We start from the raw sequence: 15,137 nt of genomic DNA, 5'->3' as shown, positions 1-15,137 counted from the left end.
AGTCAGGCTCTGCTTCATCTCCTAGTACCTGAGTGCTGCTGGTATTGGGCCAGGTATCTGTATATTTCACCATACTCTCCGCAGCTTCCGGATGGTGGGCATTGAGTTGTCTGCATTTATTTCTGTGCTCACGGCACCTCTGACCTCTGCAGACAGGTTACGTATGAACAGCAGCTTGAAGCTGTGCTTCACCTGCATAGTAAAGGAGTTTTAGTTCCTTGTAGAAGTCTCTCGGGTCCTTATCCTTCTTACATTGTCTGAGACAGACTGTGTGTTAGCTGTCTAATATCAACGTGAACAATGAAGCAGGCAACACATTCAAACAACTGCACAGCCAATATTCCATTAAACGATTTTACGACAAACAAGGCATTTAGACAACAATTTATCAATGAACTAACAATAATAACATTCGAGTCAAAGCAACTTCTAGAGAATTCTAGAGATTCTCTTCTAATCGCTTAGCTTAAAAACTCCAAGCTATAGGGAACATCCTCCACTCCACACGGAGTGCCTTTACCGAATGCACCACTCGGAAGCCCCTATTGGTTTACCCTTTTAAACCCATTTAGACCCTCTATGATTGATTCTCATATTATTGAATCTCATTGAACACTGAAACAGGACTAAATTAGCCAACTAAAAATATATATTTTTGGCGTAACAAGTTTCTGAGAATTTTTCCCCTTATTTTTAAATAACACATAGATGTACTTGACTGTAGACAAGACGCAGTTTGTGATAAATTGTAGAATTGATGAAAACACACAGTTTGTTTTGGGTTTAGAGCCAGCTCCCCTCCACAGCTCCCAGCCTCTCAGCTGCTGTTTGTTTGTGTTTACAGAGACCAGCAACATCACTGAGAGATACACCCTGATTGAACAACTGAAAACCTGGACTGAAGCTCAGCAGTACTGTAGAGAACACCACACCGACCTCGTCAGTATAAAGAACGCCAGTGAAAATGAAGAAATAGTGAAGAAAGCGCAGGGCAAGCCCCTCTGGATAGGCCTGTTCAATGAGCCCTGGAAGTGGTCACACCAGGGGGATAACTACACATTTCACAGCTGGAGCAACGTGGAACCAAACAATTGGGAAGGGGATGAGAACTGTGTGGCGATGAGTAAGACTGATGGATGGAATGACTATGGCTGCAAAAATCAGAATTCCTTCTTCTGCTGTGAGGGTGAGGACCCTGTTCAGACTGTGTTTTCATTTAATTCAGTGATCTTCAGTAGGTCCTGGTGGTGACAAATCTACCAGTTTCCACTTTTAGAATCAATCACAGGCCCCCTGCTCAGGCTGATAGGATGGTCAATATCCTTCCAGAGGTTGAAAGAGGAAAGCATGATTAGATCTCTTCAGTAGGTCCTGGCGGTGACAAATCTAGCAGTTTCCACTTTGAGAATCAATCACAGAGGGTCTAAATGGGTTTAAAGAGTAAACAAAACCCCAGTTATATTTCCTTAGGCTTTAAGGTATTGTACTGTGCTGTGCAATATCCTATAATAACAAGACATGTACCTTTACACATTCTAAAATAACATTAGCATTGATTGACAGTGAACTGAGTTTTTCTCACAACGATTTCTTTGTCTACCTGGTGTTTCCATGACCTTCGTCACTCATGCCAGAATGATACTCGTGTTACAGTACAAACCACAAGCATGTTAGTATATTTATTATCACCATACAGTTCTACTAGTATCTTACATTCTTACAAGACCAGTAATCTGTGACTGTTGGTTCCATTTCCAGTGGAAATCTTTTCTGTGAAGAACACGTTTTCACTCATCTTTATTGTGCTGTCCCCTCTCCCCAGGCGGCTCCTCTGGTCAGTGTTTCTATGAAGGAACTGGGAAGACATGGCAGGAAGCTCAGAGCTACTGCAGAAACCAAGGCAGAGACCTGCCCACCATTCAAGACCAGGCCAGGGTTAATAAGCTTATAGCTCTTATACCTTCAACTAGTAACTGGTATTACTGGATCGGGCTGTATCGTGACAAAGAGAACTGGCAGTGGTCCAGTGGAGGTGATGTCATCTACTCCAACTGGGAACCATACCTCTTCTGTGCTTCAGTCAATGCGGAGGGAGAGTGGGAGGATTCACTCTGCAGTCAGAGTAACTATTTCATGTGTTACAGCGGTGAGTTGAGATTCAATTCCTTTGTTAATGAAACAGCTGACTGGACTGGGGGATGAAGCCAGGTCCCCTGGATACTGCACAGGGGCCGTAATCTTAAAACGTTCAAAAGAAGAAACATCTTCTTAAATACAGTGTTTCTAAGTTTGTTATTAAGAAAAATGTTAAGAAGGTGTGTTATTCATAACACATTTTCTTATGATTTTTTTTCCCTTCATAAGAAACTTAAGAAAATGTGAATTCTTCAAAGTTCTTATTGTTTTGTTTAGATTGTTTATATTCCAGACAGCAAAATCCTCGTCTTAAATATGTGACCCTTATTAGATGTGTAGAAGAAATATGTTTAGCAGTTAAATAACTATTTGTATTAGAATAAAAGGTGATAAAGAGGGTTGTAGTTTTGCTGTATTGTGTGTAGTGGGCTGAACCTCACATGACTGATTCATTTTATGCAAATGAGGTCTGACAGGTATTCTGCAATATATAAAAGCTGCATCTCCCTGTTACAAGTTATTTTCAGTCACCATGAGCAAAGGATCTGACAGACTGATAGCACAACATGTGCTCGATTGGCAGGTGCTTCTCTAACCAACACTAGGCTGCATAAATGCAATGTTTCATGAGGTACGGCCTCCACAGTGATGAGCCAGTCTTGTTGCTCGTGACAAATGTAACTTGTATTTCTCTTTAAACAGTGTTGTTGTGATCATGCACTGGTGGTAGAGTTTGTTTTTAGAGATTGAGGTTAGCAGTTTTATCATCCCGCTTATCATACACGGGCAATCTTATGACACACTGATCTCACACCACCACCGTGTACAATAAGACTGTATAATAATGACGATTATAGGAAATTATTATTCACCATGAATAATAATAATAAATACCACAGCCACCTGAACTAAACAGTTATTGCACTGCCTCAACCAATCAGGTTCCTGGTAGAATGCTCATTATCATGCAGTCGACGCCCTCAGAGCTTTAGAATGTTGAAACTGTCATTGGAACAGGCTCACTTCAAAATAGAAAAATACCAGCCAGTACAGGAAATACATGAAAGCACATGGGGGGGATGTGTTCATAATGATACTGTTTGCTTCATATTGATTGTGCACCGACTGTGAGGAAAATGAATGATCAATTTGAAAAAGAACAGTGATTATTCCTAAATCATTAAATAGACTCCCCCATCCCCCACTTTGCTATTAAATACTTTTCAGACATAAACTAAAGAGACTCCCATGCACTGCTAGAGATGTTGCTTTTCATGACCTTGATAGCTGAGCCGGATGTGACTCGGGTTCAATCACTATACAACAGGAGAGCCAGCGCACCTCCACAGATCACATTGATTTTGATCTGTTTGTGTTCACAGAGACCAGCAACATCACTGAGAGATATACCCTGATTAAAGAACTGAAAACCTGGACTGAAGCTCAGCAGTACTGTAGAGAACACCACACCGACCTCGTCAGTATAAAGAACGCCAGTGAAAATGAAGAAATAGTGAAGAAAGCGCAGGGCAAGACCTTCTGGATAGGCCTGTTCAATGAGCCCTGGAAGTGGTCACACCAGGGGGATAGCTACACATTTCACAGCTGGAGCAAAGGGGAACCAAACAATGGGAGAGGGGATGAGAACTGTGTGATGATGAGTAAGACTGGTGAATGGACTGACACCGGCTGCAACTCTCAGAAGTCCTTCTTCTGCTGTGAGGGTGAGGACCCTGTTCAGACTGTGTTCTCATTTAGTTCAGTGTAAACCTTCAGGTTCAAAGAGGGAAGCATGATTAGATCTCTTCATTAGGTCCTGGTGGTGACAAATCTAGCAGTTTCCACTTTGAGAATCAATCACAGGCTCCCTGCTCAGGCTCAATATCCTTCCAGAGGTAATGGGGTGATGTGGATTGCAGCTATCAGTACCCCTTGTTCTGCTGTGATTGAAGGCTCCCTGTTCAGTCTGTGCTCTTGTTCAGCTCAGTGTTTGTTCCCCAGTCTGTGAGCAGGGACTCAGAGGCTCAGTCCATCTGATCCTACAGTAGCTGTCTGACCTCCAGAGCAGGACAGGGTGTAGCCTAGAGATCTGAAGAACCAGAATCCAGCCCGGTCATTAAGAGTGTGACAGGGAGCAGCTACCCCTCATTGTTATACCCAGGAGAGACGTGTGCTGTGATATACATTCTTACTGCTATTTATTATATTTATTTGAAAACAATAAACCATGTCATTGTCAGCATTGCCCTGGTGGAGACAGCAGCATAGACACAGTTTCATTGAAATGCATTTGAACAATACACTTGAAACAGGAATCACTAAATCTTGTTGTTGTGTGTTTTCTTTACAGATTCAAACCCCACAAGCCCCCCTTCCACTCCGGTCTCTCAAGGTATGCAGTGTAATCACTTCAGTGGATTCAGAACCACTGCAGGAATCTGGCTTTGCTATCAACTTTCTTTTTTCTCTTTTTTTCTAATTACAGAAGCAGAATCCTCGAGCCCCCCTTCCACTCCGGTCTCTCAAGGTAAGTACAGATTTGTTTTATTTCCCTTTTAAAAGATGACCATTTCAGAAATATCATCATATCAAGCGTTTAGAAATTGGTAAAAATGTAATCACAATATTAGAGTTGAAAATACACATGGAAGTGTACAGTGTAGTGAATGAAGACGTCATACCATGTGCATTTGTTTGCAAGTTGAGTTTAGGTGACTTCACTCACGTGTCTCTGCTGCTGAAACTCAACATGACAGCTGCACCAACGAAGAAAAAAAAGCAATGTTTCAGTAAAAGACAGAGCTAAAACAAAATCTGATTATCTCTATGAAGACGGTGGGACACTATTGTTCAAGTTTTGCTACCATTGATCATGTATGAGTCAATACCATTAAAAGATCATATTGCCAGTCATAAACACGTAGAGAGAACAAGAAAGCAAATAAGATGGCAACAATGGCAAAGCATGCATTCACTATACTGAAAACTGAGATCTAAGACACTGCATTCACTATACTGAAAACTGAGGTCTAAGACACTGCATTCACTATGCTGAAAACTGAGATCTAAGACACTGCATTTACTATGCTGAAAACTGAGTTCTAAGACACTGCATTCACTATGCTGAAAACTGAGGTCTAAGACACTGCATTCACTATACTGAAAACTGAGGTCTAAGACACTGTGTTCTCTATGCTGAAAACTGAGATCTATGACACTGCATTCACTATGCTGAAAACTGAGGTCTTAGACACTGCTTTCACTATGCTGAAAACTGAGATCTAAGACACTGCATTCACTATGCTGAAAACTGAGGTCTAAGACACTGCATTCACTATACTGAAAACTGAGGTCTAAGACACTGTGTTCTCTATGCTGAAAACTGAGATCTATGACACTGCATTCACTATGCTGAAAACTGAGGTCTTAGACACTGCTTTCACTATGCTGAAAACTGAGATCTAAGACACTGCATTCACTATGCTGAAAACTGAAGTCTAAGACACTGTGTTCTCTATGCTGAAAACTGAGGTCTAAGGCACTGCGTTCTCTATGCTGAAAACTGAGGTCTAAGACACTGTGTTCTCTATGCTGAAAACTGAGATCTAAGACACTGTGTTCTCTATGCTGAAAACTGAGGTCTAAGACACTGTGTTCTCTATGCTGAAAACTGAGATCTATGACACTGCATTCACTATGCTGAAAACTGAGGTCTTAGACACTGCTTTCACTATGCTGAAAACTGAGATCTAAGACACTGCATTCACTATGCTGAAAACTGAAGTCTAAGACACTGTGTTCTCTATGCTGAAAACTGAGGTCTAAGAGACTGCATTCACTATGCTGAAAACTGAGATCTAAGACACTGCTTTCACTATGCTGAAAACTGAGATCTAAGACACTGCATTCACTATGCTGAAAACTGAAGTCTAAGACACTGTGTTCTCTATGCTGAAAACTGAAGTCTAAGGCACTGCGTTCTCTATGCTGAAAACTGAGGTCTAAGACACTGTGTTCTCTATGCTGAAAACTGAGGTCTAAGACACTGCATTCAAGGCGGGGCTTTCCTGAAGTATGGAAGGAAAATGAATTGCATGTTTAATTATTGTTTACTTCATTTATTTCTATGCTACCTGTGTTTTAATAAAGCTGTAATTAGCAATATTAAACAAAGGTAGTTTTTTTTATTAAATTATATTTCAAAATTGTATAATGAAACAAAATGAATACATTCAAAGGGTTAGTGCGTCGTCGAAGGTTCCTCACTGATAATTGATCCTTTCTCAGTTAAAACGGTACATTTCTCAGAATCTAAAAAGGGAACGCTGCTCCCGTTCTGTGCTGCACATTACAGACTACGTGGGGTCTCATTGTTTTACATGGGGTTTATTTAATGGCTGTGTGAACTCTTCTGTGCTGCACATTACAGACGACGTGGGTCTTATTGTTTTACATGGGGTTCATTTAATTATTCAGCTCAGTTTTTGTACCCCAGTCTGTGAGCAGGGACTCAGAGGCTCAGTCCATCTGATCCTTCAGTAGCTGTCTGACCTCCAGAGCAGGGCAGGGTGTAGCCTAGAGATCTGAAGAACCAGAATCCAGCCCGGTCATTAAGAGTGTGAGAGGGAGCAGCTTCCCCTCATTGTTATACCCAGGAGAGACGTGTGCTTTGATATACATTCTTACTGTCTATATATTATATTTATTTGAAAACAATAAACCATGTCATTGTCAGCATTGCCCTGGTGGAGATAGCAGCATAGACACAGTTTCATTGAAATGCATTTGAACAGTACACTTGAAACAGGAAACACTAAATCTTGTTGTTGTGTGTTTTCTTTACAGATTCAGACCCCACAAGCCCCCCTTCCACTCCGGTCTCTCAAGGTATGCAGTGTAATCACTTCAGTGGATTCAGAACCACTGCAGGAATCTGGCTTTGTTATAAACTTTCTTTTTTTCTCTTTTTCTTGTTACAGAAGCAGAATTCTCGAGCCCCTCTTCCACTCCGGTCTCTCAAGGTAAGTGCAGTTTGAAGATGGCAGTCTGTTCAGTGTGATTGACAGCCCACACCATGAGTTATAAATGAATCTCAGTGTTGTTATCAACCTCACTAATTCAACAGTGAGTTCACCAATGTATCAGTTCAATTTGAATGTGGCTTTGTAATAAATGACTTATTGTTTCAATTTATTAGCATTTATTTATTGCCCTGGTGAGGACAGCACCACACACACACACACACACACACACACACACACACTGACACACACACAGACACACTGACACACACACACTGACACACTGACACACATACAGACACACTGACACACACACTGACACTCACACACACACACACACACACAGACACTGACACACACACTGACACACACACACACAGACACTGACACACACACTGACACACAAACACAGACACACACTGACACACACACACACACACACACAAATACACACAGACACACACTGACACACACACACTGACACACACACACACACAGACACACAAATATATTTAAACAATAATGTAGAAAGGCAAATGATGTATTTTTACTCCTGCAAATCCAAACCTCTCAAGCCTTCTCTCAACACCAGCCTCTAAAGGTATGGAGTGCACTAGTTCAGTTTGAATGTGGCTTTGTAATAAATGACTTATTGTTTGATTGTATTAGTATTTATTTATTGTCCTGGTGGAGACAGCAGCATAGACACAGTTTCATTGAAATGCATTTGAACAATACACTTGAAACAGGAAACACTAAATCTTGTTGTGTGTTTTCTTTACAGTGTCAGACCCCACAAGCCCCCCTTCCACTCCGGTCTCTCAAGGTATGCAGTGTAATCACTTCAGTGGATTCAGAACCACTGCAGGAATCTGGCTTTGTTATAAACTTTCTTTTTTCTCTCTTTCTTGTTACAGAAGCAGAATCCTCGAGGCCCCCTTCCACTCCGCTCTCTCAAGGTAAGTGCAGTTTGAAGATGGCAGTTTGTTCAGTGTGATTGACAGCCCACCTCATGTGTCATGTGATCCACTAGAGCTATATCAGCTGTGGGAGAGCTGTGTGCAACTATTCAGCAACAACACTAGGAGAGCAGACGGTTGTCTTTCGGTTTGGAATCCTAATGTATAGAGTTACATTATTTTGTCCAGTACAAATAATCTGTCTTCAGGTAACCCTGTTTATACTGTTTAAAACTGCCCTAACATTAGACACTCCTCTAAACATCTAAACACAAGAGTTCATCTCTGAAAGTCTACCTCTACACGTCTGCTTCTTGTGTTCTAGGTACCAGCACCTCACCTGAGCCCTGCACTTAACTCACATTCAGCGTTCCCTCTAAGGGTAAAATGCGCACATTTTACACAGTAACTGGCAACAACCTTCCACTCAGTTTATTAACTTTTACAAGTTATCAAATATCAGCCTCCCTTGAGACTCCAGCATCTCATTTTGAGAGCATTCGTGCAAAGCATTAACATAAGCATGTTTTCGTGTGTCTTGCAGATGATTCTCTGATTTCCCTGTTAAAATGCACGTCACATTAGTACAGAGCTCGCTGGGGCTCCAGTGAATCCAGTAGTGCAGGGCGGGTGAAGCAGGTGTCTGGAGATTCTGCCTCTATGGAGAGGGCTGCACGGTGCTGCTTAGGAATGTCTCAGTTTTGAACTCATCGTATAATTGAAAACGTTTTTGAAGCACAATCTTACTGCATTATTTAGAAGTATAAATAGTCAACATAAATAAACATAAATAAAAATCACAATACTCATACTTTCACGGGTTTTGTTTTATTTCACTTTTAAAAAACAAACATTTCAGAAATACCATCATATCAAGCGTTTAGAAACTGGTAAAAATGTAACGTACAGTACAGTGTAGTGATTGAAGACGGCATACCACGTGCATTTGTTTGCAAGTTGAGTTTAGGTGACTTCACTCAAGTGTCTCTGCTGAAACTCAACATGACAGCTGCACCAACAAAGAAAAAAAAGCAATGTTTCAGTAAAAGACAGAGCTAAAACAAAATCTGATTATCTCTATGAGGATGGTGGGACACTATTGTTCAAGTTTTACTGCCATTGATCATGTATGAGTCAATACCATTAAAAGATCATATTGCCAGTCATAAACATGTAGAGGAAACAAGAAAGCAAATAAGACGGCAACAATGGCAAAGCATGCATTCACTATACTGAAAACTGAGGTCTAAGACACTGCATTCACTATGCTGAAAACTGAGGTATAAGACACTGCATTCTCTATGCTGAAAACTGAGGTCTAAGACACTGCATTCACTATGCTGAAAACTGAGGTATAAGACACTGCATTCACTATACTGAAAACTGAGGTCTAAGACACTGCATTCACTATGCTGAAAACTAAGGTCTAAGACACTGCATTCACTATACTGAAAACTGAGATCTAAGACACTGCTTTCACTATACTGAAAACTGAGATCTAAGACACTGCTTTCACTATACTGAAAACTGAGATCCAAGACACTGCTTTCACTATACTGAAAACTGAGATCTAAGACACTGCTTTCACTATGCTGAAAACTGAGATCTAAGACACTGCATTCACTATGCTGAAAACTGAGGTCTAAGACACTGCATTCACTATACTGAAAACTGAGATCTAAGACACTGCTTTCACTATACTGAAAACTCAGATCTAAGACACTGCATTCACTATGCTGAAAACTGAGATCTAAGACACTGCATTCACTATGCTGAAAACTGAGGTCTAAGACACTGCATTCACTATGCTGAAAACTGAGGTCTAAGACACTGCATTCATTATACGGAAAACTGAGGTCTAAGACACTGCATTCACTATACTGAAAACTGAGGTCTAAGACACTGCATTCATTTTACGGAAAACTGAGGTTTAAGACACTGCATTCATTATACTGAAAACTGAGGTCTAAGACACTGCATTCACTATGCTGAAAACTGAGGTCTAAGACACTGCATTCACTATGCTGAAAAGTGAGATCTAAGACACTGTGTTCTCCTGGCTGAAAACTGAGATCTAAGACACTGCATTCACTATGCTGAAAACTGAGGTCTAAGACACTGCGTTCACTGTGCTGAAAACTGAGGTCTAAGACACTGCATTCACTATGCTGAAAACTGAGGTCTAAGACACTGTGTTCTCTTGGCTGAAAAATGAGATCTGAGACACTCGATTCACTATGCTGAAAACTGAGGTATAAGACACTGCATTCACTGCTGAAAACTGAGATCTAAGACACTGCATTCACTATGCTGAACTCTGAGATCTGAGACACTCCATTCACTATGCTGAAAACTGAGATCTAAGACACTGCATTCATTATACTGAAAACTGAGATCTAAGACACTGCATTCACTATGCTGAAAACTGAAGTCTAAGACACTGCATTCACTATACTGAAAACTGAGATCTAAGACACTGCATTCACTATGCTGAAAACTGAGATCTAAGACACTGCATTCACTATGCTGAAAACTGAGGTCTAAGACACTGCATTCACTATGCTGAAAACTGAGGTCTAAGACACTGCATTCACTATGCTGAAAAGTGAGATCTAAGACACTGTGTTCTCCTGGCTGAAAACTGAGATCTAAGACACTGCATTCACTATGCTGAAAACTGAGGTCTAAGACACTGCATTCAATAAACTGAAAACTGAGATCTAAGACACTGCATTCACTATGCTGAAATCTGAGGTCTAAGACACTGTGTTCTCTTGGCTGAAAACTGAGATCTAAGACACTGCATTCACTATGCTGAAAACTGAGATCTAAGACACTGCATTCACTATACTGAAAACTGAGGTCTAAGACACTGTGTTCTCTTGGCTGAAAACTGAGGACTTAGACACTGCATTCACTATGGTGAAAACTGAGGTCTAAAACACTGCATTCACTATGCTGAAAAGTGAGATCTAAGACACTGTGTTCTCTTGGCTGAAAACTGAGGTCTAAGACACTGCATTCACTATGCTGAAAACTGAGGTCTAAGACACTGAATTCACTATACTGAAAACTGAGATCTAAGACACTGCATTCACTATGCTGAAAACTGAGATCTAAGACACTGTGTTCTCTATGCTGAAAACTGAGGTCTAAGACACTGTGTTCTCTATGCTGAAAAGTGAGATCTAAGACACTGTGTTCTCTTGGCTGAAAACTGAGATCTAAGACACTGCATTCACTATGCTGAAAACTGAGGTCTAAGACACTGAATTCACTATACTGAAAACTGAGATCTAAGACACTGCATTCACTATGCTGAAAACTGAGATCTAAGACACTGTGTTCTCAATGCTGAAAACTGAGGTCTAAGACACTGTGTTCTCTATGCTGAAAACTGAGATCTATGACACTGCATTCACTATGCTGAAAACTGAGGTCTTAGACACTGCTTTCACTATGCTGAAAACTGAGATCTAAGACACTGCATTCACTATGCTGAAAACTGAAGTCTAAGACACTGTGTTCTCTATGCTGAAAACTGAGGTCTAAGGCACTGCGTTCTCTATGCTGAAAACTGAGGTCTAAGACACTGTGTTCTCTATGCTGAAAACTGAGGTCTAAGAGACTGCATTCACTATGCTGAAAACTGAGATCTAAGACACTGCTTTCACTATGCTGAAAACTGAGATCTAAGACACTGCATTCACTATGCTGAAAACTGAAGTCTAAGACACTGTGTTCTCTATGCTGAAAACTGAGGTCTAAGGCACTGCGTTCTCTATGCTGAAAACTGAGGTCTAAGACACTGTGTTCTCTATGCTGAAAACTGAGGTCTAAGGCACTGCGTTCTCTATGCTGAAAACTGAGGTCTAAGACACTGTGTTCTCTATGCTGAAAACTGATGTATAAGACACTGCATTCAAGGCGGGGCTTTCCTGAAGTATGGAAGGAAAATGAATTGCATGTTTAATTATTGTTTACTTCATTTATTTCTATGCTACCTGTGTTTTAATAAAGCTGTAATTAGCAATATTAAACAAAGGTAGTTTTTTTATTAAATTATATTTCAAAATTGTATAATGAAACAAAATGAATACATTCAAAGGGTTAGTGCGTCGTCGAAGGTTCCTCACTGATAATTGATCCTTTCTCAGTTAAAACGGTACATTTCTCAGAATCTAAAAAGGGAACGCTGCTCCCGTTCTGTGCTGCACATTACAGACTACGTGGGGTCTCATTGTTTTACATGGGGTTTATTTAATGGCTGTGTGAACTCTTCTGTGCTGCACATTACACACTACGTGGGGTCTTATTGTTTGACATGGGGTTTATTTAATGGCTGTGTGAACTCTTCTGTGCTGCACATTACAGACGACGTGGGTCTTATTGTTTTACATGGGGTTCATTTAATTATTCAGCTCAGTTTTTGTACCCCAGTCTGTGAGCAGGGACTCAGAGGCTCAGTCCATCTGATCCTTCAGTAGCTGTCTGACCTCCAGAGCAGGGCAGGGTGTAGCCTAGAGATCTGAAGAACCAGAATCCAGCCCGGTCATTAAGAGTGTGAGAGGGAGCAGCTACCCCTCATTGTTATACCCAGGAGAGACGTGTGCTGTGATATACATTCTTACTGTCTATTTATTATATTTATTTGAAAACAATAAACCATGTCATTGTCAGCATTGCCCTGGTGGAGATAGCAGCATAGACACAGTTTCATTGAAATGCATTTGAACAGTACACTTGAAACAGGAAACACTAAATCTTGTTGTTGTGTGTTTTCTTTACAGATTCAGACCCCACAAGCCCCCCTTCCACTCCGGTCTCTCAAGGTATGCAGTGTAATCACTTCAGTGGATTCAGAACCACTGCAGGAATCTGGCTTTGTATTAAACTTTCTTTTTTTCTCTTTTTCTTGTTACAGAAGCAGAATCCTCGAGCCCCTCTTCCACTCCGGTCTCTCAAGGTAAGTGCATTTTGAAGATGGCAGGTTGTTTAGTGTGATTGACAGCCCACACCATGAGTTATAAATGAATCTCAGTGTTGTTATCAACCTCACTAATTCAACAGTGAGTTCACCAATGTATCAGTTCAATTTGAATGTGGCTTTGTAATAAATGACTTATTGTTTCAATTTATTAGCATTTATTTATTGCCCTGGTGAGGACAGCACCACACTCACACACACACACACACACACTGACACACACACAGACACACTGACACACATACAGACACACTGACACACACACTGACACTCACACACACACACACACACACACACACACAGACACTGACACACACACTGACACACACACACACACACACACAGACACTGACACACACACTGACACACAAACACAGACACACACATACACACACACTGACACACACACACAGAGACACACTGACACACACACACACACACTGACACACACACACATACACACACACACACAGTGTCGCTCAAATATATTTAAACAATAATGTAGAAAGGCAAATGATATATTTTTACTCCTGCAAATCCAAACCTCTCAAGCCTTCTCTCAACACCAGCCTCTAAAGGTATGGAGTACGCTAGTTCAGTTTCAATGTGGCTTTGTAATAAATTACTTATTGTTTGATTGTATTAGTATTTATTTATTGTCCTGGTGGAGACAGCAGCATAGACACAGATTCATTGAAATGCATTTGAACAATACACATGAAACAGGAAACACTAAATCTTGTTGTTGTGTGTTTTCTTTACAGATTCAGACCCCACAAGCCCCCCTTCCACTCCGGTCTCTCAAGGTATGCAGTGTAATCACTTCAGTGGATTCAGAACCACTGCAGGAATCTGGCTTTGTTATAAACTTTCTTTTTTCTCTCTTTCTTTTTAAAGAAGCAGAATCCTCGAGCCCCTCTTCCACTCCGCTCTCTCAAGGTAAGTGCAGTTTGAAGATGGCAGTTTGTACAGTGTGATTGACAGCCCACCTCACGTGTCATGTGATCCACTAGAGCTATATCAGCTGTGGAGAGCTGTGTGCAACTATTCAGCAACAACACTAGGAAAGCAGACGGTTGTCTTTCGGTTTGGAATCCTAATGTATAGAGTTCCATTATATTGTCCAGTACAAATAGTCTGTCTTCAGGTAACCCTGTTTATACTGTTGAAAACTGCCCTAACATTAGACACTCCTCTAAACATCTAAACACAAGAGTTCATCTCTGAAAGTCTACCTCTACACGTCTGCTTCTTGTGTTCTAGGTACCAGCACCTCACCTGAGCCCTGCACTTAACTAACATTCAGCGTTCCCTCTAAGGGTAAAATGCGCACATTTTACACAGTAACTGGCAACAACCTTCCACTCAGTTTATTAACTTTTACAAGTTATCAAATATCAGCCTCCCTTGAGACTCCAGCATCTCATTTTGAGAGCATTCGTGCAAAGCATTAACATAAGCATGTTTCCGTGTGTCTTGCAGATGATTCTCTGATTTCCCTGTTAAAATGCACGTCACATTAGTACAGAGCTCGCTCGGGCTGCAGTGAATCCAGTAGTGCAGGGCGGGTGAAGCAGGCGTCTGGAGATTCTGCCTCTATGGAGAGGGCTGCCCGGTGCTGCTTAGGAACGTCTCAGTTTTGAACTCATCGTATAATTGAAAACGTTTTTGAAGCACAATCTTACTGCATTATTTAGAAGTATAAATAGTCAACATAAATAAACATAAATAAAAATCACAATACTCATACTTTCACGGGTTTTGTTTTATTTCACTTTTAAAAAACAAACATTTCAGAAATACCATCATATCAAGCGTTTAGAAACTGGTAAAAATGTAACGTACAGTACAGTGTAGTGATTGAAGACGACATACCACGTGCATTTGTTTGCAAGTTGAGTTTAGGTGACTTCACTCGCGTGTCTCTGCTGAAACTCAACATGACAGCTGCACCAACAAAGAAAAAAAAGCAATGTTTCAGTAAAAGACAGAGCTAAAACAAAATCTGATTATCTCTATGAGGATGGTGGGACA

The 15,137-nt window shown here is 40.8% G+C and overlaps 1 protein-coding gene across 1 annotated transcript in view; it reads left to right on the top strand.

Annotated features, from left to right (window-relative positions):
• LOC131709438 (macrophage mannose receptor 1-like) overlaps positions 1–15,137 on the top strand; it is a 48,336-nt gene that overhangs the window by 27,646 nt on the left and 5,553 nt on the right. The window contains exons 4-6 of the mRNA XM_059011977.1: positions 845–1,186; positions 1,823–2,146; positions 3,519–3,860. Coding sequence (XP_058867960.1) covers positions 845–1,186; positions 1,823–2,146; positions 3,519–3,860 — 1,008 coding nt within the window. The remainder of the gene's footprint in view (positions 1–844; positions 1,187–1,822; positions 2,147–3,518; positions 3,861–15,137) is intronic.

Source organism: Acipenser ruthenus, chromosome 43 (assembly GCF_902713425.1).
Source record: "Acipenser ruthenus chromosome 43, fAciRut3.2 maternal haplotype, whole genome shotgun sequence".
Classification (NCBI taxonomy): Eukaryota; Metazoa; Chordata; class Actinopteri; order Acipenseriformes; family Acipenseridae; genus Acipenser; species Acipenser ruthenus.
Note: the sequence above shows the minus strand (reverse complement) of the source record. Positions and strands in the feature narration are given on the sequence as shown.